General features: G+C 38.2%; 1 protein-coding gene across 5 annotated transcripts; it reads left to right on the top strand.

Annotated features, from left to right (window-relative positions):
• Positions 1-745: 745 nt before the first annotated feature.
• LOC117305989 (alanine--glyoxylate aminotransferase 2, mitochondrial-like) lies at positions 746-23949 on the top strand. Of its 5 annotated transcripts, XM_033790840.1 has the most exons (15): positions 886-945; positions 1058-1285; positions 3827-3929; positions 4630-4712; positions 6475-6659; positions 8281-8404; positions 10156-10250; positions 14701-14860; positions 15905-16033; positions 16700-16865; positions 17706-17765; positions 18897-18985; positions 20422-20571; positions 21569-21667; positions 22717-23949. In XM_033790840.1, exons 3-15 carry the CDS (start codon positions 3836-3838, stop codon positions 22819-22821), a joined length of 1539 nt encoding a protein of 512 aa, XP_033646731.1. In that variant the 5' UTR covers positions 886-945; positions 1058-1285; positions 3827-3835; the 3' UTR covers positions 22822-23949. The 5 variants fall into 5 exon arrangements, with proteins under 5 accessions (XP_033646732.1, XP_033646731.1, XP_033646733.1 ...); XM_033790841.1 differs by lacking the exons at positions 886-945; positions 1058-1285 and adding an exon at positions 746-857; XM_033790842.1 differs by lacking the exon at positions 1058-1285.
• Positions 23950-25770: the final 1821 nt, after the last annotated feature.

The raw sequence follows: 25770 nt of genomic DNA, 5'->3' as shown, positions 1-25770 counted from the left end.
TTTGATAATTACCAATAGTGTCCTCCTTCCTTTAACATTATTTTATTTTCCTTATTTATTGATGTTGTTAATAACAGACTCCCGCTCCGCAAAGACAAGTCGGTGCGGCCAGAAGAGTAGATTATTTTGTTTCTTAGATTTAAATTTTGTAAAAATACGTAGTATCTGAATTGATTGGACGTTCAACGAATGTTTTCTATTAAAAAAGTGGTACTTATATGTACATTTCAATTTGAACAGAACACTTTCCGACCATGACGTGATTCATTACAAGTTATACTTTGCGCATGCGACTTTCCGTACAATTATTTATTTTAACACACGTCGGTGCATAGGTAAAACCAAAGTAAGTTTGTCATCCCAATGCAAGTATTACAACCTATTATATTAATTTCAGGTCATTAGAAAAAAAAAGCTGCCCGTTGTTACTGGACTTCGTCGTTACTCGACTGTTACTGTTAGCAAGCCATGGGCAACCCAGTCATAATACGAGGTGCAGATCGACTCATCACACATTTAAATTCCCTAGATAAAGTGTTGATAAGAACGACACACACATGTACTCCTTTATAGGACACTGACATCAATATTAGTAGGGCCCACTACTTTTAAGGACTCCCCCCCCCTTCTCACGGGTAGAGACGCCCACCTGAACCTTATGACTGTTCTTGTTCACACGCCAGAGGGCGCTGCAACCAGTTGCAGTTTGTTTATCGAGTTTTATATCTTGTTTTGACGTTTTACCACTGACTGGCTGGGTGGGGAGGTCGAGGTCCAGCCCACGGTCGGGTCAAGCTAGCTTGCACTTGCAGCCAGCGAGTCCAAATCTCTGTGACAGTGAAATCATTCCGTTCCAGGTATTATAATATTTAATAATCTATGTACTGTGTATAAGTTGTAGCCGTGACGTGACCAGGGCCTTGAGTTGACGGACGTGCTCCACAGGTGTTACACTTGCTTTAACTTGCATTATTTTTTACTAGTTACACTTCACCAGTTTACTGAGTGTTACACGGACGTTTACCATACCATGTGTATACGTTTTTGTTTTATTCAGCCTTTTACTAGAGCAGTAGGATGCAGACGAATGATTGTGTTCCCACCAGGAGTCGGTGCACAGTGTGACAGAGCATTGAGTAGGAATCGTTGTGTTGCTGGATTCGATCAACTTGTTGCAAAAGTGTGCCGACATTTAATTATTACAGAATATAAAGGGCCTTGTTTGAGGACCAGAAAAACTGCTGACTGCTGCTGTTTGTAATTCTCACCTAGCTAGCTGACCTTGGTAAGCTCATGTTATTTGACTTGTGAGGAAAGATTTCTACTTGAGAATAGGTCTACTTACTTTTTACCGGCAGTTACTTCTGAGTCTACCTAGATAGAATTATGAGGTTCGTTCTGCTATCGTTCATTGAGACTATTGACCCATTTCACCTGACTTCATCATCAGAATAATCTTGGATGCGCCATTTTGGTGGTCAATGTCAACTTGTGTTATTCAATGAAGTGCGCATTTTTAGGTGACGGGGCGTTTACACGTAAGCCTATTGACCACCAACATGGTGAGCGTGGCATCAGTCGCCGCGTGTGACGCACATGCAAGGGGTCAATAGCGAAACCTCAAACTGAGAAGTTAGTAAATCATGTTCATATTTAGGGTGTTTTTCTAGTATTAGGGAGTTGAACAAAGAATTGTCTAGAGTGGGGTTCAAATTATTTAGCCCTTCCTAGGCGGTTGCCTTTTTGTGTATATAGGCCTATACACCGGTGCAACCTTTGACTGCTTGCAGTGGTAAGGTTAAGGTCATTATTATAGGCCTACATGTAGCTAAGTACACATTGGAGTAATAGGGGCTTCCAGTGCTCTAGCTTGCCACTATGCCAGGATAATAACCTTGGTGTAGCTATGCTGCAAAGCCGAAAGAAATGTTGTATTGTTGTTCTCAGCATGGAGCTCAGTCACTGTGCTAGAACAGTTTTAGTGGTGACCGATAAATCAATTTTATTTTTATTCCACCAAGGGCCAACACAACTATCTGGTGGATGGTTATTTATGGGGTCACTGTTAAAGCAGTGCAAGCCACCAGGCATGCTTGCCAGGTTTGAAAACTGTTTAAACATTAAAGGCAGTGGACACTATTGGTAACTACTCAAACAAATTATTAGCATTAAAACATTCATGGTTACGAGTAATGGGGATAAGTTGATGGCAATGATGGGATAAAACATTGTGAGAAATGGCTCCCTCAGAAGTAAATGTAGTTTTCGAGAAAGGATTAATTTTCCGCGAATTTGATTTCGAGACCTCAGATTTAGAACTTTGTGTGACACAGGTGTTTTTTTCTTTCAATATTATCTCGCAACTTCGACGATTGATTGAGCTAAAACTTTCACAGGTTTGTTATTTTATGCAAGAGAGATACACCAACTTCGAAGGATAGTCTTTGACAATTACGAGTAGTGTTGGACTGTCCAATGTCTTTAACTGTGTCTCAGACCATCGAGCTACTCACCAGACCATTGACAGTGGGCAGCTACTGTACAGTCCCAGTACAACATTATACAATTGTTGCACGCTGTGACGGGGTCCATGGCGTTTTGTACACCCGAGGGGGAAAATGGCACCTGAGGCGAAGCCGAGGGTGCCATTTGCCACAGAGGGTGAACAAAACCCATGGACCCCAGTCACAGCGTGCAACAATTGTTTTGTTATACCTTGGTAACATTGTTATTCCTCTTCTCGGAGTTCTGTTGTCATCTTCAAACATTATTAAGACAGAGCAATGCATTTAGTTTAATCATGTTTTAATAAGCAGACGAACAGTTCAAATAAGAAACAACTATTCACCTGTTCTCTCGAACCCTCGTGACTTTCGCACAGCGCTTGAAATCGACCAATGGTGGGAACGATCAAGGTGATGTACACCGGTGTACATCACTTTTCATGTTACCCAGCGCGCTGTGCATTACGCGTAGCGCGCATCTTTAGCCATGATACATGCGTATTTGTTGCACGGCACGTGATTGGTTCGACCAATCAAACTTCACAATTTGTACAGAGGTATAACAAGTACAAGTGTGCTATCCCAAAACCACATGTAACATGGTTCCAGGTACAGTTGGGACTAATCTTTACTTGGGACAAGAAAAAAAAAATGACTGGCTGCTGGGACAAAACGGACTCTGATGCTGCCTTCTGCTCTAGGACAATCAAGCAGATGCAATCTATAAAAAAACCTATTAAAACAAACACTGATCGTTCCAAACCAAAGTGCTAGAATGTTTTCTGAACTGCCTCTAGGGGCAACCTCGATGGTCTTGCTAGAAAAGGGCATGAGTTAAAACCCCCAATGAGTAATACACATGCCTGGGATTTCTTTTCACTGAATTCTGGAAAGTACTGAGTAGAGTCGATGTGATATGTGACGTTACATGTTTACAAAAGAGCCACAGAGCCTGGACTTCCTGCAGGCATGATTTGTACACAGCTCAATGAAAAAAAAAATAAAAAATGTAAAAGATAATTTTATAGAGATTACACTGTCCAATTCTTATCAACTGTTGATATGATGAAAGGGGGCTCATCTCAAAAGAAGTCCAGATTTTACTTTCATAACTCTTGGATTTATGTGGAAGTTATGACACAAAATGTCAACTTTCCCATATTATTACCAGTGTAGTACAGTGCCTGCCAGAATACCCAAATAATGTACAAGGTCACACTTATTGTAAACAGAGTTCACATGGTCTATATGCGATGGTAACACACATTGGTGTTAATGGGTTAAACCAAAATTAATATTTCTTACTGTTGTTTCTTTGACAGGCCAACACAATGCATCAGCTCGGTAGAGTACGTCTTCAGATGAAGGGATTACGATGTAGTAATTACCTCATGGGGCTCATTCGTCAATCGAGTCCTTTCAGTGGTGAGGTCAATAATGATTTGTTGGGAATTTCCGTTTGTCATGGTGTTTTCATTTAAACGTCAGGGGTGGATTTTACAAAGAGTTAAGACTAGTCTTACCTCAAGTCAGACGAGTTACTTTAAGTAAGTTTTTGATATCTCCTAGTACTAGTCCTAAGTAAGGACTATGTTCTTAAGTTCTTTGTGAAATCGCCCCCCCCCCCCCCCCCCCACCCCCGGACACCTTTGGTAATTGTCAAGGGCAGTGTTGTAGCTAGACCAGTTTGAGTGGTGGGCTCTTAATCCAATTTAGTCCACCCCACCAAGGGCGAGCGATTCAACAAAAGTAAAGTCATGTTTAGGTACCTGTATATGGGGCAATCATTGCAAAATCAAGCATCTGAAAGCACACAACTTTGCGTGACATGGGTGTTTTTTTTCTTTCATTGCTATGTCGCAGCTTCATCGACTGTTGAGTTAAAATGTTCACAAGTTTGTTATTTTATGCATTGTTGAGATAAACCAACTGTGAAGACTAGTCTTTGACAATTACCAATAGTGTCCAGTGTCTTTAACTCTGTTTGTATGGTCTACTAAGTATTATTATTCACATTAGGTTCCAGTGTCTTTAATAATTGAAACTAGACAAAAGGACGCAATATTTTTCCTCTGCAATCATTTCCTAACCATCTTAACACCACATTTTATTGATTTTATTGTAGTAAGCAGTCAGCACTCCAAAGTGCCTCAAATGCCTGAAATTGTTCCCCTTCCTGACACAGACTTTAAAGCAACAGAGTATGAGGTAAGTTTGTACATTGTTGGCTCATTCATGTCAGGTGCTTTTTCCCTGCCTGTCACCTTTTCTTATTCACATTTAAAGCCATTTGACACTTTTGGAACAGAAACAAAATTAAAAGTTCACTATTTTACTCCTGGCTCCGATGACTGATTGAACCTAAATTGTCACAGGTTTGTGTACACAAAGTGTGGGCCTTGGACAATACTGAAATACCGAAAGTGTCCAATGGCTTTAAGTCTGAGATGTTATAAAACATGGACTGGCATAATTTGGTAAATAGTGCATGCCTATCCATCCCCCTTGGGCCTGTGACCGACCAGAAGAAGGGCCTATTTCCCTCTTCTGGAATAGACATGCACTATTTACCAGTCAATACAATGTACAGTCGACTCCCGTTATTACGAGCTCGCATGTTACGAGGTTCCGGTTACTACAAGGTTTTTTGCCGGTCCCAAACTGCCCCATGCGTGTTTCAATGCATTAAAATACTGATTATACAAGCACGGTAGTAGCGACAACACGGTTATAACGAGGTACTTTGGCCGACCCATTACGAGCAAAACATTGTTAAAAACCCTTTAATAACGAGAACAATACAAAAACCAACAAAGGAAATACCTGTACAGACTGTAAAGTTGTTATTTGTGGCTTTTACAAGACATACAAAAGAGATGTTTTGTTAAGTGGACGCTACCGCTAATCCAAAATCGGGAGTCACGATGGAGTCGGCAATTGTTAATTCCAAACTCTGGACAATGGAGGGATTATGTGGTTTCCATGGTTCAACAAACAATCCAGAAATCTTTAGAAAAGATACCGTTCCACTGAGTTTATAAGCGCACAAGCATTTTCAGAAGAAAGAAACCACCCTCAAACTTGCAAGCAAAACTAGTTGCGTGATCAATAGTATTGAATGCAAAGCAATATTTTACCTGGTATCCCACACTGGCAAAGAACCATCTAACATGGCACAGGTGTTTACCAATGAAAATGAAGAGTCTGGTTTTTTGTTAACTGCTAGCTGCGACTACGTGTATTGCACCTGCCCACACGTGCATAAGGAATACAAAACTGAACAGCAAGATCTTCCCTGGTATCTCGCGTTAGCAATGAAACATCTATTATTACACTAGTGGTTACCAATGAAAATTCAGCTTTTATTTTATTGACTGCTACGTGCGAAGTTTTTCACAGGGTGTGCAATACAATTGCAGCAGCAAGATTTTCCTTGGTATCTCGCAGTAGCAATGAACCATCCAGCATTAAACAAATGGTTACCGACTCTATTTATTGCATTGGCAATAAACTGCCGGCGACCAAAGTTTTGCAAGGGAAACTTCCCAAAACATGAACGCAAGTTAAAATCTCACACATTTTTTCAATCTTGTAAAGTGTTAATTGACTTTAAAATTGAATTTAAAACTAAACTAAATTAGTTAAAACAGTTTTTATTAGCCCAATTTTGTGCTTGTTTGTGCAGTACATCGCACACACTACTCTATGCACACAGTAGTCAATTGCAGCTCTGCTATGCATCTGTGTACACACGTGGGGCCGTTATGTCATGTACACAAGTACACGTGTTGTGTGCATGCACAGTGATGACGTATGTATCTATATTTAGCGCGCTGCGTTTAAGACGAGATTCGGATAATACAAGGAAAATGGGACAGCTTGGCGGACCTCGTATTAACGGGAGCTGACTGTATGTGTATACTAGCCGCCTAGGCCTACTCCTCTTACTCCAATTTCTCTTCCTGTATAGGGTATGTCTTATGATGATGCAAGGAATGTACGGACAAACAACATTAATCCAGGTATCTTAGAGTATTACAAGAAACCATTAATGTTCCACCAGGGTTACATGCAGTGGCTGTTTGACTCGGACGGCAAACGTTATCTTGATTTGTTCTCAGGAATCGTCACCGTAAGCGTTGGGCACTGTCATCCGTGAGTTGAAGATTTTATTTGAAAGTTTCATTTTGAAGTAACAAGTAGTGAGCTTCAGCTGAAACTGACCGAGAAAGCACATTATAGTACGTAGTTAAATTTGGGGTCAAGAGAAAATTAACAAGAATGGGATGTGAACCTGTAGTCTAAAGTGTATTAACCGGTTCTCGATAGAGTTATCTGCATTGTACACAGTCAAACAAGAGAGGTTTCACAACACTACGGATACAAAGCAAAAACGGATGTGTCAACACTTTGTGTGTTTATATTCTTTGCGTTTATATTCCGTGCAACCACTGCTTTCTGGTTTTGTTTGAACGTTAACAACGGATACGAGAGCTTTGTTAATGATTTAGTTGGAATTTTGATCTAGATTTAATGATCGTTTGGATTCTGAACGACTTGTAGGCCAGTGCACCCGGCTACAATTTGTCCATCAGAGGCCATTTTTGGCAGTTTTTCTTGGGGAAAAAAAGCCAAACAAGTTTCCTGGTTGCCTATCATCAAGTTGTTAACCCAGAATACATTTTTTATTTTGCACATCACTCATGGTTTGCTTTCCACAGCCAGCTGAGTGACTACAGGAGAAATACAGACAAGATTGTGTTTCACCACTTTGTTTAGTGCATAAGATGTTCGTTTTGGGGTTCGTTTCTTGTGAGGTTGTTTTCTAGTTCCTAAACTGCCAACTTGACAATGAAATTCGAGTTGGAATTAAGACACTGGACACTATTGGTAACTGTCAAAGACTAGTCTTCACAGTTGGTGTATCTCAACATATAAAAATTTGAGCTCAATCGGTCGTCGAAGTTGCAAGATAATAATGAAAGAAAAAACACCCTTGTCGCACCATGGTCACACGAAGTTGTGTGCTTTCAGATGCTTAATTTTGAGACCTCAAATTCTAAATCTGGGGTCTCGAAATCAAATTCTTTGAAAATTACTTCATTCTCGAAAGCCGTTTCTCACAATGTTTCAAACTATCAACCTCTCCCCATTACTCATTACCAAGGTTTTGTGCTAATAATTATTTTGAGTAATTACCAATAGTGTCCATAGCCTTTGGTTGGTCGACTTTTTTTGTGGAAAAAAATTATCTCTGCTGAGTGAGCTGTAGAGGGCACACTTTGTCGTGAGTTTTCTTTCAATTGGGTCTCATTAAAATTTGAAGTGAGTAGCCAGAGTTTCCTAATAATCCTGATGATAACCTTTCTACTTATAGTCTGTTTTCAGATTTATTTTTACCTTTGGGAAAAATCACAAATATTTAGTTACATATATGTAACTTATATAGTTTTTATATTGATTGTGTTTACTTGTAATTTGGCCAGTGGATGTCAAGTTTCTACGTTTTTAACGTGGACAATAAAATGATTCTATTCTATTCTATTCTATTCCATTATATATGGCCTTAAAAGTGTATTAGACTATCACTTGTACATACAAGTAGGTCAGCCCGCGACTTAATAGAGTATTACAATTTTTTCCAAAGACCAAATATTATACCTGCCCAGTGCTGTTTATCAAATTCAAGAAATTGAAATAACCTTTAGACATGTTAGAAGTAGTGATAGTAACATTTTTGTACTTTTTTTTTGTATTTTCTGCTGTTTTATTTCAGCAAGGTGAACAAGGCTCTACATGAGCAGATTGATAAGATATGGCACACCACTAACATCTACATGATTCCAGCAATCTATGAGTATGCAGAGAAGCTTGTTGCTAAAATGCCTGGAAACCTTAAAGTGAGTATTTTTGTTTCACTACAGAAAGAAATTGACATGGTACACATGCCTCTTATTGCCCGAATTCTGCGCTAACTGTGTAAGCAAAAAATGCCTACTAACTTGGGACTATATAGACACAAGTGCGAAAGCAAAATTTCCTGCTAACTTGTGAAATACATTAGGCGTACTGCTCTGTGTTCCAGTCACTCTACGGACATTTCTTTTTTCTGTACAATAGAAGGCAAAGTACATGTACACTGTATACTTTTGGATTTTAGAACTGTCAATTTTGTTTTAATCCTATATAAATGTAGATATATATACACTTAAAGGCAGTGGACACTATTGGTAATTGTCAAAGTCAAGCCTTCACAGTTGGTGTATCTCAATATATGCATAGAATAACAAACCTGTGAAGATTTGAGCTCAATCGATCATCGAACTTGCAAGATAATAATGAACGAGAAAAACACCCTTGTCACACGATTATGTGTGCGTTTAGATGGTTGATTTTGAGACCTCAAGTTCTAAATCTGAGGTCTCGGAATCAAATTCGTGGAAAATTACTTCGTTATCGAAAACTATGGCACTTCAGAGGGAGCCGTTTCTCACAATGTTTTATACCCTCAATCTCTCCCCATTACTCGTTACCAAGTAAGGTTTTATGTTAATAATTATGTTGAGTAATTACCAATAGTGTCCACTGCCTTTAAAGTAACCTTTGAAAGTTTCACTTTATAAGGTGGTCACACTTTTGGGTTATCACTGAAAATCCAGAATGAAGTATACAGGTAGAATAATCAATAGGAATAGGAACACACATTCTGAGAATTGTTTCTGACGGTAATGCTTCGTAGATTCAAACCTTGGGGCATAAAAATGTGTATTTTTTTACATAACCACATCACTTTTACATGTACGTGATGTAAGTGAAATTTTTCTCACATTGTTTGTACTATCGAAAGCTGCTGTAGGCCTCTAAACCAAACCAATTATAATATAGCGATGCCTATAAAAGACATTGTAAGACATGGCGCAAGTTTTTCTCAAGTCATTATATCAACTTCATGTATATGAGGGCTTAGTGTTGATCCTATGGGTAGTGTCACACAAGGCAATTTATGGGCAACCAGTTCCAGGCAATCTCCAAGAAGAAAAGGCATTCCAATTTGAATGTTCAAATTTTTCTTTTGTGGATCGTAAGACAATGTTTTAAAGGCAGTGGACACTATTGGTAATTGTCAAAGACTAGTCTTCACAGTTGGTGTATCTCAACATATACATAAAATAACAAACCTGTGAAAATTTGAGCTCAATCGGTTCATCGAAGTTGCGAGATAATAGTGAAAGAAAAATAACCCTTGTCACAAGAAGTTGTGTACGTTTAGATGGTTGATTTCGAGACCTCAAGTTCTAAATCTGAGGTCTCGAAATCAAATTCGTGGAAAATTACTTCTTTCTCGAAAACTATGTTACTTCAGAGGGAGCCGTTTCTCACAATGGTTTATACCATCAGCCTCTCCCCATTACTCGTCACCAAGAAAGGTTTTATGCTAATAATTATTTTGAGTAACTACCAATAGTGTCCACTGCCTTTAAAATTGACTTGTGTGCTACCATAGAGGAAGGACAGAGACCTCTATGGTGCTACCAAAGTGATTCTGTAGCATGCACTACAGTTGATTGCCTCCAAGTTGCCTGCAAAAGTTGCCTCGTGTGACAAGGCCCAGTTTTCTAAAAAATTCTTGACTTTGTGTCTTTGATTCTAGAATGTTTACTTTGTGAACAGTGGCACTGAAGCAAACGATCTGGCAGTGACTATGGCCAGGCTACATACAGGTGCATATGACATCATTAGTTTAAGGTAAGCGTTGACAGGTGCAACCCTAGCGCTGTGGACCATTGGGTGGCAAGGGAGGCTAGTGCTTGAAGCGCTCGCCTCTCACCGCTGTGGCTGTGGGACGGTTCCTGAGCCCTTGGACACTTTCGGAACAGAAAAAAAAAGTTCACAGATTTACAAATAGGTAATGGTGAAAGACTTCTCTTGAAAGATTAGTCCTTGACATACTTTTTAGTTATTTTTGCCAGAGGCTGTTGCCACCTACTCCAAGGGCTGGAACAGGGTTACCCCTTTGACAGTCCATACAAATGTAGACTTGGGTATCATCAGTCCGAAGCCTGGCCGGTAGAGCAGAAAGCACTACCTCCCCAATTTTACGTAGCAAGTGTCACGACCAGGATCCAAACCCACACCCTGCTGATCAAACACCAGAGTTTGAATCGGGTGCTCTCAACTGCTCGACCATGACACTGCCACAGTGGTTACTGACTGATTCACATGCTTTCTTTACAAACTGAGAAGGGAGTAACCCAGTTTCGGCCCTATGGTGGCACTTGCCCCTGGTAACAATTGATTTTGGTCGACACCTGTAGTCGGTTAAGTGAAGTGCTTGAAGTGCTGACTGGCCATTGTGATGATGGCTGTTTTTTTTATTAAACATAATTATAACTAGACATTAAGTGTTTGTGAACAAACACGAAGCTGTTCCGTGTTGTTTTGCTTGGATTATGTGCTTCATTGCCCAAGGAATATATAACTGAAAAAAGGTTTCAAAAAAGTTGTGTAGCTCTTGTTATAAGGTCTTACTTCCCGGTTGACTCGTAAGTAAAGGTCAACATGGGCCCACAGCTACCAAAGATTAATCTGCAATGCCAAGGAGTCTATAAAATCGGTTGTGTAGATCTTGATATATAGTCCCACTTCCGGTTGACCCAGAAGTAGAAGTCAACTTGGGGTCACAGTTTTCCAAAGCTAATATTTATTGCCTTAGAGTCTATAACTGAATTTTGAACATTAGCTTTGTACTTTTTTAGATACGGGCTCACTTCCGGTTGACCCGGAAGTAAAGGTCAACATGGGGTCAAAGTTGTTTCAAACTAATCTTGAATGCCCAAGGAGTCTATAACTGAACAAAAATTGATAATCTGTTGTATAGTTCTTGAGACATGGTCCCACTTCCTGTTGACCAGGAAGTAGGGTTTTTTAAAGTTAATATTTTATGCCTAAGGAGTTTATAACTGAAAATATTTTGAAAATCTGCTTATAGTTCTTGAGATATGGTGACACTTCCAGTTGACGCGGAAGTAGAGGTCAACTTGAGGTCACAGTTTTTTCAAATTAATCTCCAACCCCCAAGGAGTCTTTCAGAACAAACAGTTGAAAATTCGGCCGTGAAGTTCTTGAGATATGATGCTGCAAAGATTTCCTAATTAATATGCAAATGAGGGTCACTGGTGGTTAATTAATAAATAATTTTAATACGTTTTATGATAGGAATTAAGCTAAACATCCTAAAGCTTCCATTTGATATTATTTTACGTGTTTAAAAACACATAATTAATTTGTAGGATACTCCTTTATTGAGACATTTCAATTGCACGATTTCTGCACCGTAATGTCTGTATCTGACTCTGTATTTGTATGTGTACGTCACAGAGACCAAAACTGTCATAAAATGTCAAGCTATAATTTCCCCTATAGAACACGGCCCAGTTTTATGGCTCTGTCTGCTTCAACCAAACTCTGCCCATTTATTATACAACCACCATTCTCCGCTTACTGTGCAGGCACTGAAATATCTATGCAACTAGTTCAAAGCAAAGATTACATATGATAAGTTTCCCCGCGCACAAGCAAAAATATCCCTGCTAAGCTGTGAAATATGCTTTATGTAAGCGATAATATCCGCGCTTCTGATGTGTCAATTCTTTGCTTACGCAGTGAAGCAGAGTCAAATTGGACCAGTTTCACAAGATTTCCCCTCATGTACTAACAATCTTTTTTGACTTTACATGTTTGAAGTGTACATGTAGGCCTTACCAAACCTACTTACAGGGCAAAATTTCATGGTTCTCATGACCACCAAAGTCTGCGCTTACGATCACCATTTTCCGCTTACTGTAATGTGCAAGCTTGGAAAATAATGTGCGAGCTTGGAAGCACACAAACAAAAGAAATCCCTGCTATAAGCAGTCTATTTCGCTTGACGTAAGCGAAGAATTCAATGCTTCTGCAGAGCACTGAATCTTTTTCATTAAGCAAGTTCCCATCATGACTCGACTAGTCGCACCTCAAGCCTAACTACGACACTTGTCGAGATAAAATACAGATTCTCAAGATTTGTACCGCTATGTGCCGCAAAGGGCAATATTAATTATGTTGCGAATGGGTGACTAGTGAATTTACTACTCGACTAGTCGCACCTCAAACCTGACTACGACACTTGTCGAGATAAAATACAGATTCTCAAGATTTGTACCGCTATGTGCCGCAAGGGCAATATTAATTATGTTGCAAATGGGTGTGACTAGTGAAATTTACTACTCGACTAGTCGCACTTCAAACCTAACTACGACACTTGTCGAGATAAAGTACGGATTCTCAAGATTTGTGCCGCTATGCCGCAAGGGCAATATAAATTATGTTGCGAATATAAGCAACACAACTGGTTCACCAAACAGGTAGTCGGGACAAATTTTTAATTATGTTGCGAATGGGTGTGACTAGTGAAGTTTACTACTCGACTAGTCGCACTTCAAACCTAACTATGACACTTGTCGAGATAAAGTACAGATTCTCAAGATTTGTGCCGCTATGCCGCAAGGGCAATATTAATTATGTTGCGAATAGTAGTAAGCAACACAACTGGTTCACCAAACAGGTAGTCAGGACAAATTTTGTAGTCGATGTGTGGACACGATTATAACGGAGTAGAGAAAAACAGTAGTCGAGACTCAAATAATAATTTGTAGTCGCGACTTTAACACTAAAGCACACTAGTCGCCCCTGCCTACTTTTGTCACAAGTAAAGCACGGTTTTTCCTGCGAATGCAAATCAAATTTTTAAGTCACTGTTTTCGCAGTGAAAGTTTCGCAGGAGTTGAGCACAATTAGTCAACTGTAGCAAATTTTTTGATGCGAATTGTGACGTGAAGAACACATTCCCTGCTAAGCTGTAAAATACGCTTAGCGTAAGCACAGTTCCCTGATTACGTAAGCACTGCGATTCTTTCCTTTTTCCTTTAAAAGCCATTGGCCCAGGACCAAACTACATAATAGCTTTTTAAACACAAAATCAGCTTAACCATGCCTCATGTTCAAGTTGTGAATCCAGGTGTTCTGCTCAATTTCTGCAATTTTGTAAAGCAAAATGTTTTGCCTGTTTATTATCAGCAGCTCTATAAAACTGAGCCACTCAACCACCAGAGAACTGCAGCATAATAAAATCTCTGCTTTTGTATTCCTGTCAAAGAGTTTTTGTTTGTCATGGTCTAATTTCCGAACGTAACGCGAAATACTGGAATTAGTTTAGGCAAATGGTCCCCGGCGCGAACAAGGTGACTTTACCCGTAAATATTTCCAAATCCCGGGCGGTCTATTTTCGTGGTCCACGCTCGTCGCCTGAAATGAACCTGGTCCACGACGCACCATGCTCAGGCTTGTCAAATTTTGGGAACAAGTTTAGACTTGTGCTAGTCGGTGACCGTAAGAAATCTATGTATATTGAAAAAAAAAACGCAATAACACCGGTCGAAAATGGGATAAGGACTTGGTCAAGTTAACAGTTTTACAATTTTGACAATTCAAATCAAGTTTTACGCCGTACCCATGATCTTTGAAAAAACTTCCCCGGAAATACAGGTTTTTTTAAATAATTACACTGTTTCTATAAGTTGATGCTTTTAAAATGACCATCAATAAAATATATCTTAATCTAAAGCAGTTTTGGGAAGTGTACAACATGTAATTCAATTTTAATCGAATAAATTATGTTTCCGAAAGCTGGGTTTGTTTACACTTCAAGAGCCATTGCACAAAACGTGCAATACATGACGTCATGGTGACGTCGTCCAGAATTCTATGTCGGAAATCACATAAACAGGACCTGACTAGTGTAAAGCTGAAAAAAGTTTCAGGATTGGCGGTCTACTTTTTGAGATATGGTGTTAACTCGGTTTGCTAATTAAATACTCATAAGCTTAATTAAGGCTTATTAATTAACAATTTTAATATTTTTTACGATAAGAATTAAGCTTATGTTCTAAGCTTCAATTTGGTATAATAAACTCACTCTTTCGTATTAGGCTGCCGCAAAAACGTGTACAAACGCTATGGGATTAAGGGAGAAACAAAGAATAATAATAATAGTAATATAAATAATAAAAATCTCGACGAAAACAATACCTGTTCCGACGGACGGTCGGAACAGCTAATAATATTTAAAGGTCATTGATTATTTTGTTCTTCATTTCAGGAATGCATACCATGGAATCAGCCCTAACCTTCTAGGTTTAACATCCCTCGGTAATTGGCTTTATAATGTTCCTGGTGGGTATGGATATCATAATGTAATTAATCCTGACCCATTCAGAGGGCCATGGGGAGGGGCAAACTGCAGAGACTCTCCTGTCCAGGTGAGAAAGTGTTGCCTTTTTAAAGGCAGTGGACACTATTGGTAAATACTCAAAATAATTATTAGCATAAAACCTCACTTGGTAACGAATAATGGGGAGAGGTTGATAGTATAAAACATTGTGAGAAACGGCTCCCTCTGATGTGATGTAGTTTTCAAGAAAGAAGTAATTTTCCACAAATTTGATTTCAAGACCTCAAGTTCAGAATTTGAGGTCTCGAAATCAAGCATCTGAAAGCACACCACTTTGTGTGACAAGGGTGTTTTTTATTTCATTCATATCTCGCAACTTCGACGACCAATTGAGCTCAAATTTTCAGAGGTTTGTTATTTTATGCATATGTTTAGATACACCAAGTGAGAGTACTGGTCTTTGACAATTACCAACAGTGTCCACTGTCTTTAATTAATTGTTGGTATCCCCTTGTTGCAATAATTATATATTTATACGTCAGTGGCCTATAGTACTAATACAATGTTCTTCATGGGGTAAATTTCATGGCATCTAACAGTGTTGACTCCACGCATGCACCAGTGTGACATGCCTAGACGTATACCATGCACGCCATTTTCAGAGTCAAATTGCACTGGTGTGCACGTAATGGTGCAATGCAAAGAATGCGCATCATGCTAAATAACCAGGACTCAAAATGTTGAAACTGGACCACAAGCTATGTGCATCGATGCTTCTGGGGATTAAGAATATACTTTGGCTTTTGCTGTTATACCGATGTGAATTTAGCACTGTACTCAGTACTTTTTCCAAGTTCTTAAAAAAAAATTTAAAAAAAAAAGGCAATTCAATGGGTTTTTTTCTTTTACAGAACTTGTCAAAAGTATTGAGTTTACAGTGCTCAATAAAACACATCAGTGTGAGGGTTAAATCCAAATTCAATTCACTTGTTATTTTCCACATCATTTTCTTGGGGACATTATAGAATGTTAATAGAAAAAAAGTCTGGTTTTCCACTAAAGTGTTTCTTGTACGTACGTCGCATCCTGTTAGAAGGCCTTTACTCTCACCATTGATTGTTTCTTCCTGTAGACGATAAGAAATTGTCATTGTGCTGCCGGTCAGTGCTACGCCAAAGACATGTACATCGATCAACTTAAAGATCTCCTACGATTCTCGGTACCTAAAAAAGTTGCAGGAATGTTTGCGGAAAGTATTCAGGTATTTGAAACATTAATGTTTCGTTGCTGCAAATATATCTTTGCCTTTTTCACTGTGTCGTACTTACAGGCATGCAACTTTTCCTCGGATAAGCTGATTTCCTCTTTTTTTAATCTCAGTTTTGACAATCAAAATTGAAAATTATTACACAAAATCGTTGACATTTGGTTATTTCACTCTTTTTTTGTGAAGTTACAGTTGCATGTCTGTACTTAAGAGCCAGGTTTGACCATTACCGGTAAAGCTTGCCAGGCTATCTAGAATAAAGTTTGAGTAGCCAGCCAGACTGCCTTAGAGTCAATTTGCCTCAGAGTCAAGTCTGACTAGCCTGAAGGGCTACCTATGACCCAAGTTTAACTAGCCCACCAGGCTACAGGAGAGTAAAATCTGACTAGCCCTCTGGGCTACCTAAAAAATCAAGGTTAACCAAGAGCCAAGTACAAGTTGCCCCCAGCTTTCTGGAGTGTTGTGTCTGGTCACTGACGTAAATTTTGTTTCTTGAGTGGTGTTTTCACATTCAGTTTTTAGAGACTAAATCAAACTTATTGGTAGCAGCAATGTAAATTAAATCCCTTTTTGAAAGAATTTACAGTTCTGATTTGAACTAGGATAAAGATAAACAGTGCACTCTTTCAACCAAACCCATATTTTTGTTTTCTTACCCAGGGAGTCGGTGGTGCAGTCCAATTCCCTAAGGGATACATAAAAGAAGCATTTGGATTGATCCGGGAAAAGGGGGGACTGTGTATATCTGATGAGGTGCAGACGGGCTTCGGTAGGACTGGTGAACACTTCTGGGGATTTGAAGCACATGATGTGACACCTGACATAGGTACGATTTTGTTACCCATATTTTGTACATATGTGGTTTCACAACATGAACACGCTCTGACATTTTGTAAAGTCCTGAACGATTGGTTCTCTCTTTATTTGTTACATAATTAAAATTATTTATGACATTCGTTAAAAGAAACCATCCTTCCAACATCATGCATGAAACAGTTCTCAGTTTCAAAATGGTTGGGGTAAAACAATTGGCAAACAATACTACTTCTAATAAGGAATCATAAAAATAGTTGAAAAATGCTGTCAACTTTAGCAGTGCTTCTCATCATGTAAGTTTTTATGGTCTTTTAATTTTTAAAATAATATTAGCACAGAACTTTTGACGGGTGCCGAGGAGAGGTTGTTAGTATAAAACATTGTGAGAAAAGGCACCCACTGAAGTGACTAAGTTTTCCGAGAAAGAAGTAATTTTCCACAAATTTGATTTTGAGACCTCAAATTTAGAATTGGAGGTCTCAAAATCAACCAACTATTAAAAAAAAAGCACACAACGTCGTGTCACAAGGGTGTTTTTTCTTTATTATTATCTCGCAACTTCGATGACCAATTTAGCTCAAATTGTGGCAGGTACAGTGTATGTTATTTTATGCATATAGTGAGATACACCAAGTGAGAAGACTGGTCTTTGACAGTTACCAATATAGTGATCAAGTGTCTTTAAAGATAAATATTTAAGTACATTTTAATGAGATAAGAGGCTTGTAATTAGTTCCTATATATTCATGAGGACTCTATCCGTTTTGAAAATAAGTGCATCATAACATTTTTTTGTGATATTGGAGTTTCTATATAACACGGTAACCTTCTTCCGTTTTGTTTCCTGCAGTGACTTTAGCAAAAGGCATCGGCAATGGCTTCCCACTGGCTGCAGTGGTCACCACTCCAGGTAAGAATTTGAAGTCTGGCAGGCACTCTGAGCAGCTCAGTGAAACCAATCTCCATCCACCCATCCACCCCCACTCACACTCCACTGAGTGAGTAAAGGTGACTGGAAAGGTGTAGCACATACATGTACATGTCACCTGGTTACATTCGTAATTTGTAGAAGGCTCTTAGTATTACTTAACTTTCGGGTCTTAATTGTATATACATATATTCAATCTGTTTGTACATTTCTGGCAGGCCTTTTTTTTTTGTTATTTTTTTATCAAATGCTCACTTTGTATTTTCTATTGTAAAGCTTTTTGAGAATTATTGTAATATTTTTAATCATTGTAAATTATGTCGCAATTCAGCGGTATGCTGCGATGACATTTTTAAATAAATAAACCATTTACATTTATAAACTATTTATATATCTGGGTTAAAAGATAAAAAAGGGTTTCTTTGCAGAACACGATTTTTAATTCCGAGCTTTTGTGTTGATGGTGACTAGCTGTCAAACACACAGCTGGTTGTGAGTGTTAGGGAGCTTTCGGTGAGACCTGCGCCCAATTTCATAGAGCTGCTAAGCACAAAAGATCAGCTCAGCATGGAATTTCTGCCTTGATAAAAACAGGATTACCATCCAAATTTCCATTTGTTGCATATTGCTTGTTATTGGTATTCAGCTGTTGTTCGCTTATCCTGAAATTCACGTGAAAATATGGTTGGTAATCCTTTTTTAATCAAGGCTCAGGTTATCGGTAAGCAAATTTTCATGCTTGCTGTAGCAGAAAAGTTTGTTAAGGTGCAAGCAAAGGTGCAAGTGTATTTCACAGGTTAGCAAAACAAAAATTGGGCAGCCATATTGCGCATTTACTGTGGATTTGCATTGTGCGGTTAGTATGCCTTTTTGTGTGCTTACAGTTAGCAGCGCTATGAAGGAAATCCATAGTTAGCACAAAATCGGCCGCTAAGCAGCGCTATGAAATTGGGCCCTGCATGGGAGCCGTTCTGCTGCCTCAAAAGCGCTCAACCTGGATGATATAAACAATCTCATCAGACGGGTTTAAAAAACAAAGAGAGTGTAAAAATGTTCCATTTCCATGTTTGACTTTCACTTGAAGTTTTGGTCTGTTATCTTATTTCATCATAGAAATTGCCAAGACGCTTAAGTCGGCCCTGCATCTGAACACATATGGAGGCAACCCACTTGCGGGAGCCGTTGGAAAAGCTGTCTTAGAGGTATGGTCAGATGGTTAGCCTTCCTTTTTCCTCCAATGTTAATAATAAAATAATAATAATAATAGTGAAACTTATAAAGCGCACAAATCCATAAAAGTGCTCATGGCGCTTAACTACAAACAATAGCATTAAAATAATATACAATAAGAAAAATTAAAACGTAAACCTAAGTTGAGAGATACCTAGAACATGTGGTATAAAATATAATAGTAATAAAAAAGCAAATGCAATATTTAAAAAACTATCAATACCATCTTGTTTTTAAACTATGAGTTCTTTTTTTGCAAAAAATAGTTATTGGTCTGACATTCCCACCCCTAGCAGTGTCTTTCTCAAATTCTAAATGAATACAAAACACACAAGAAAGGGTATAAAGAGTAACTTATGGGGTTGAATGATCTGAAGGCGCCTTATACACAGTTTCTCCCTACTCAGACGAAAAGTCACTGTATGGTCTGTGCATTTTTTATTTTGACTTTTTTTTTTTTTTTTATCTTGCAGGCCATACTTTTTATGGAGGCAATAGCCTCTCCTTAAGGCCATGTTTTGTGTTTCTATTTGTAAATATCTTCTAACCAGATGCAAGATATAAGAAATAACAACAAATGGTAAGCTTGCAGGTACAATCATGTGTTAAATATCTTATGGAGGAGTGTTAGCTCTGAAAAGAGCTGGTGGGGTCTTGACAGTTCAAACAGTATCTCTCTTCGTCTTCAGGAGAAAAGAAGAGGAACAGAGCTTACTTTTTCAGATCCAGCACTCCTTCTAAAAGCGAATTACACTCGATTGTACCCGCAGGTTCCCTATTAATAGTCTTTTCTTATTTCAAACACCACTAAGCTAAACATGCTTTACAGAGATTTTCTCTTAATAAAAATGTTTAATAATTTATTGAATTCATATTGGGCTCACTCCAGGACCAGCCTGTTCGAGGGCGCATGACAGTAGAAACGCCATTAGAAAATTACACAAAACAAGTTTAAAGGCAGTGGACACTGTTGGTAATACCTCAAAATAATTATCGGCATAAAACCTTTCTTGGTGACGAGTAATGGGGAGAGGTTGGTAGTATAAATCATTGAGAGAAACGGCTCCCTCTGAAGTGCCATAGTTTTCGAGAAAGAAGTAATTTTCCACGAATTTGATTTCGAGACCTCAGATTTAGAACTTGAGGTCTCGAAATCAACCATCTAAGGCACACAACATCGTGTGACAGGGGTGTTTTTCTTTCACTATTATCTCGCAAGTTCGATGACCGATTGAGCTCAAATTTTCACAGGTTTGTTATTTTATGCATATGTTGAGATACACCAACTGTGAAGGCTAGTCTTTGATAATTACCAATAGTGTCCACCGCCTTTAAGTACACCAGTGAAAATAAGCAAAATAAAAATTAAAGCCTGCAACTCTCTTTTAATTCTGGATTTTCCCTAAAGGTGATTGAAGAAGAGAACACCCAAGGAATCAGCCAAGACGTCGGCACCTACATGCTGCTGGAGCTAGCCAAGATGCGAGATGAGTTTGAGATTGTTGGAGATGTCCGAGGCAAGGGTCTCATGATCGGGGTTGAGATGGTGACTGATAAGGTATGATTAGGGAGGGATAACGGATGGTTCTGCGATGGTAATGACGACATTTGGCGTCATCTGCACATGCGTCGGCTTTAAGGACGGTCATCCCTCATTTTTGGGATGACTATTTGTTGTACTGAAAACGACGTTTGGCTGAAAAACCGTCGCAGAACCATCCATCGTCAAAAACGAAAACCCCCTATTGAGAAAACTGTGAATGCATAAGAGTTGTAGGAGTTTTAAAATATATTAATATATTGTTGTAGATACAGGCCTCTAAAAAAATCCCAAAACACAAAAAGTTAATTTGAAAAGGGGCTTAGTTTTTCAGGTGGTCATATACATTTAATGGTGTTGTAAAATTTAAGGGTTAAACTCACTGGAAACATTTGGTAATTGTCAAAGACAGTCTTCTCACTTGGTGTATCTCAACATATGCATTAAATAACAGCCCTGTGAAAATTTGAGCTCAATTGGTCAGGGAAGTTGCCAGATAATAATGAAAGAAGAAAACAAACCTGGTCACACGAAGTTGTGTGCTTTCAGATACTTGATTTCGAGACCTCAAATTCTAAACTTGAGGTCTCGAAATCAAATTCGTGGAAAATTACTTCTTTCTTGAACACTATGTGACTGTAGAGGGAGCGGTTTCTCACAATGTTTTATACTATCAGCAGCTCCCCATTACCGGTTACCAAGTAAGGTTTCATGCTAATAATTATTTTGAGTAATTACCAATCATGGCAATAGGTCCACTGCCTGTAAGGAGTAGGATTCTGTTCATGCCAATCATAGGGAATTATTTTTCATTTATTTTTTGGCAAAAGCTGAGACAAAGCTTGCCAAAGTTTTTCCAGAAAACCCCTAAACTATTGATATCCACTGTACTGTATAACCAAGTTAGTTGTTTTTGCCATAAATTTGAAGAGTGGTTACCAAACGTTTACCTACCCTTGAACTAAAAAATTCTCTTCCCAACTCATTTCTAATTTAATTTATGTTGGATCCGCAGGAATCGAGAACACCTCTTCCACCAGACCAGATGGGACCAATATGGGAAGATGCTAAGGATATGGGCGTCCTCATTGGCAAGGGAGGTATCCATGGAAACGTAAGTTCTCAGACATCCATCGGACTGATCATCAATCAATCTATCAGTCAATCAATAGATAGATCGATCAATCAATCAGTCAATCATATGAAAAGTTGTTTATAGAGCGCCAAAATAAAGTATGCGCGAGCTTTAAGGAGCATCTTGAGTGAGCTTGCATTTCTAAAGAAAAGAAATACAAAACGGTCTTCCGCAACACCAATATCTTGCATATTGACCACTGAGGAATGTCATGACAGAGTAGATAGACATCATAGAGTGATTGCGGCCTCATACCCTATTTGTTGAACGACAATGCAATCTTGACCCTTCACAAACTGGAGCAATAACTTGACAGAAATCGTCTTAGGATTTTCAAACTTAAACATGTTAAATAACAATGGTTATAAATTGTAGGGTTGCGAAATTCGCTCGGTCCGTTATCGCATGACCATAACCCTGTCATTTTGAAATGTCCCTTTAAGACCTCTTTGCCTGTAAACTCATTTATTCCCTTAGTAGTGGTGACTTAAAGCCATTGGACCCTTTCGGTAAACAGTATTGTCCAGGGCCCACACTTCGTGTATCACAACTTCTATATCAAATAACAAACATGTGAAAATTTAGGCTCAATCGGTCATCGGAGTCGGGAGAAAATAACGGGAAAACCCACCCTTGTATCCGCGCGTTTCGCCGTGTCATGACATGTGTTTAAAATAAATCCGTAATTCTCGCTAACGAGAATTTATATTGTTTTACTGTTTTCTCAAAAAGTAAAGCATTTCATGGAATAATATTTCAAGAGAAGTCTTTCACCACTACCTTCTGTAAACCCTGTAAGTTATTTGTAAATCTGTGAACTTTTTTTTTTTTTTTTCTGTACCGAAAGGGTCCAATGGCTTTAAAGACTATAATAGCCCAGTTCATACTTGCAGTCAGATTTGGATGTCACAAATTCGCAACAAATAATTTGCGTCAAAATTTGTATCTCAATCACAGAAAGTATGAACCAGGCTTAACAGTTGAAAATTCTAAACAATGCTTTGTTATGTTTATCTCATGACACACAGGTGTTCCGAATCAAACCGGCCATGATTATCAGCAAAGAAGACGCAGACTTTGGTCTGTCCGTCCTGAGATTAGCTCTGCAGAACCACTTAGAAAGGAACACCTGAAGATTCTTCAACAGTCGGCCGTCTTCCTCAATGGGACCTCAGGTACAAATTATCTCAGTTTTATTTGATCACCGCCTTATATGATTCCAATGTACACTTGTTTTAATGATTATAATTAAGGGAATGATGGGGTAGCGCCAAGTTCTTAAACTGCCGTGTTAAACCGGCAGGGTCGTTGGCCCAAGCTGAAGGCGAGGGCCTCTAACGCACGGCCACGACCCTGCAAAGTTTTAAACAGCAGTTTAAGAATGAGACACTACCCATCTTTTTTTTCCCATTCATGAATGCAAGTTATTCAATTCACAAATTATTTGTTGATATTTTTGTATTTTTATGCTAGTATGAACAAAAAGCTTTATGCTATCGAAACCTGCTGGTACTTCTTTTTAACCAAATAGGCTTGTATTGCTGTTAATTTTACGAATGACTACCTTCAATCTCTATGTATAAATAATTAGGTTTTATTAAATTATGGTGCCTTTCTATAATATTAGTAGTATTTGAATTGAATACTGCACTTTGCATTTGACATGTTTTTTTTCCAGTATTATTGTTTCTATTCCTATAGCCTGGTAGCTTTTACTAGCTTGAAAAACAACTCCCATATTCATATATAAATGCAAATAATATGGTAGATTAAAATTGTATTTTTCTATGACTGACAGAAAACTTTAGTAGTAGATAGCACCTTTGCATTTTAAAGTACTATTTTTTTCCTTCTAATAATTGTGTCTGCTTATTTCTAAGGCATTTCTATTGAGGCAAATTATGCTAGAATACTGATTTGTGTTGAAAAAATTTAAGGTCACAAATTTTGATGACTATCAAACTTGATAATTATGTCAGTTTCATTGAACAAATTGTGACAGTGGCCTTTCTAAATGCATTCATATTTTATCATTTGTAATAAAAGGAGCACTTTTGAGCCACAGAGTGCTTATGTGCCACTGGGATTTCATTTTCCTCAGTTGGACCAGATCAGATGTCAAAAAGTGGTTTTGATTTCAACGTGTAAAATGCATTCTATCTTTTGTTTACATCTCACACATAGATTCTGGTTATTATTTTGTTTTACTAAATGCAATGCATTATTGATTTCAACAATAAATAAAACACACTTCTCAACAATTTATTCATCCTTTTTATTTGTTTATTTTATACTTCAGGCCTAACCGTGACAGATCAACCATTTACCTCGATTCATTTTTGCTTTTATTTCTTATCGGGCAGGTGCAGGCCTTGTTTGCCCCCTTGTGATTTTATCCAATTTTAGCCCATTAATTTTGACCAAAATGCAAGGCTTACCCTTGTGATTTTATCCAATTTTAGCCCATCAATTTTTACCAAAATGCAAGGCTTACCCCTTGTGATTTTATCCAATTTTAGCCCATCAATTTTGACCAAAATGCAAGGTATACCCTTGTGATTTTATCCAAGTTTAGCCCATCAATTTTGACCAAAATGCAAGGCTTACCCTTGTGATTTTATCCAATTTTAGCCCATCAATTTTGACCAAAATGCAAGGCTTACCCCTTGTGATTTTATCCAATTTTAGCCCATTAATTTTGACCAAAATGCAAGGCTTACCCCTTGTGATTTTATCCAATTTTAGCCCATCAATTTTGACCAAAATGCAAGGCTTACCCCTTGTGATTTTATCCAATTTTAGCCCATCAATTTTGACCAAAATGCAAGGCTTACCCCTTGTGATTTTATCCAATTTTAGCCCATCAATTTTGACCAAAATGCAAGGTATACCCTTGTGATTTTATCCAATTTTAGCCCATCAATTTTGACCAAAATGCAAGGTATACCCTTGTGATTTTATCCAATTTTAGCCCATTAATTTTGACCAAAATGCAAGGCTAACCCCTTGTGATTTTATCCAATTTTAGCCCATCAATTTTGACCAAAATGCAAGGCTTACCCCTTGTGATTTTATCCAATTTTAGCCCATCAATTTTGACCAAAATGCAAGGCTTACCCCTTGTGATTTTATCCAATTTTAGCCCATCAATTTTGACCAAAATGCAAGGCTTACCCCTTGTGATTTTATCCAATTTTAGCCCATCAATTTTGACCAAAATGCAAGGCTTACCCCTTGTGATTTTATCCAATTTTAGCCCATCAATTTTGACCAAAATGCAAGGCTTACCCCTTGTGATTTTATCCAATTTTAGCCCATCAATTTTGACCAAAATGCAAGGCTTACCCCTTGTGATTTTATCCAATTTTAGCCCATCAATTTTGACCAAAATGCAAGGCTTACCCCTTGTGATTTTATCCAATTTTAGCCCATCAATTTTGACCAAAATGCAAGGTATACCCTTGTGATTTTATCCAAGTTTAGCCCATCAATTTTTTACCAAAATGCAAGGCTTACCCCTTGTGATTTTATCCAATTTTAGCCCATCAATTTTGACCAAAATGCAAGGTATACCCTTGTGATTTTATCCAATTTTAGCCCATCAATTTTGACCAAAATACAAGGCTTACCCCTTGTGATTTTATCCAATTTTAGCCCATCAATTTTGACCAAAACGGAAGGCTTACCCCTTGTGATTTTATCCAATTTTAGCCCATCAATTTTGACCAAAATGCAAGGTATACCCTTGTGATTTTATCCAATTTTAGCCTATCAATTTTGACTACAATGCAAGGCTTACCCCTTGTGATTTTATCCAATTTTAGCCCATCAATTTTGACCAAAATGCAAGGCTTACCCCTTGTGATTTTATCCAATTTTAGCCCATCAATTTTGACCAAAATGCAAGGCTTACCCCTTGTGATTTTATCCAATTTTAGCCCATCAATTTTGACCAAAATGCAAGGTATACCCTTGTGATTTTATCCAATTTTAGCCTATCAATTTTGACTACAATGCAAGGCTTACCCCTTGTGATTTTATCCAATTTTAGCCCATCAATTTTGACCAAAATGCAAGGCTTA

This window comes from Asterias rubens, unplaced genomic scaffold (genome assembly GCF_902459465.1).
Source record: "Asterias rubens unplaced genomic scaffold, eAstRub1.3, whole genome shotgun sequence".
Lineage (NCBI taxonomy): Eukaryota > Metazoa > Echinodermata > Asteroidea > Forcipulatida > Asteriidae > Asterias > Asterias rubens.
This window is presented reverse-complemented; position numbering and strand designations above follow the sequence as displayed.

What these genes read in the sequence shown, in the direction of transcription:
- LOC117305989 (XM_033790841.1), top strand. Translation starts at nt 3,836, where the DNA reads ATGCATCAGCTCGGTAGAGTACGTCTTCAGATGAAGGGATTACGATGT. An exon ending in GCAGAGACTCTCCTGTCCAG is followed by an intron (nt 14,861 to 15,904) that starts GTGAGAAAGTGT and finishes TTCTTCCTGTAG; the next exon opens with ACGATAAGAAATTGTCATTG. An exon ending in TGCAGTGGTCACCACTCCAG is followed by an intron (nt 17,766 to 18,896) that starts GTAAGAATTTGA and finishes ATTTCATCATAG; the next exon opens with AAATTGCCAAGACGCTTAAG.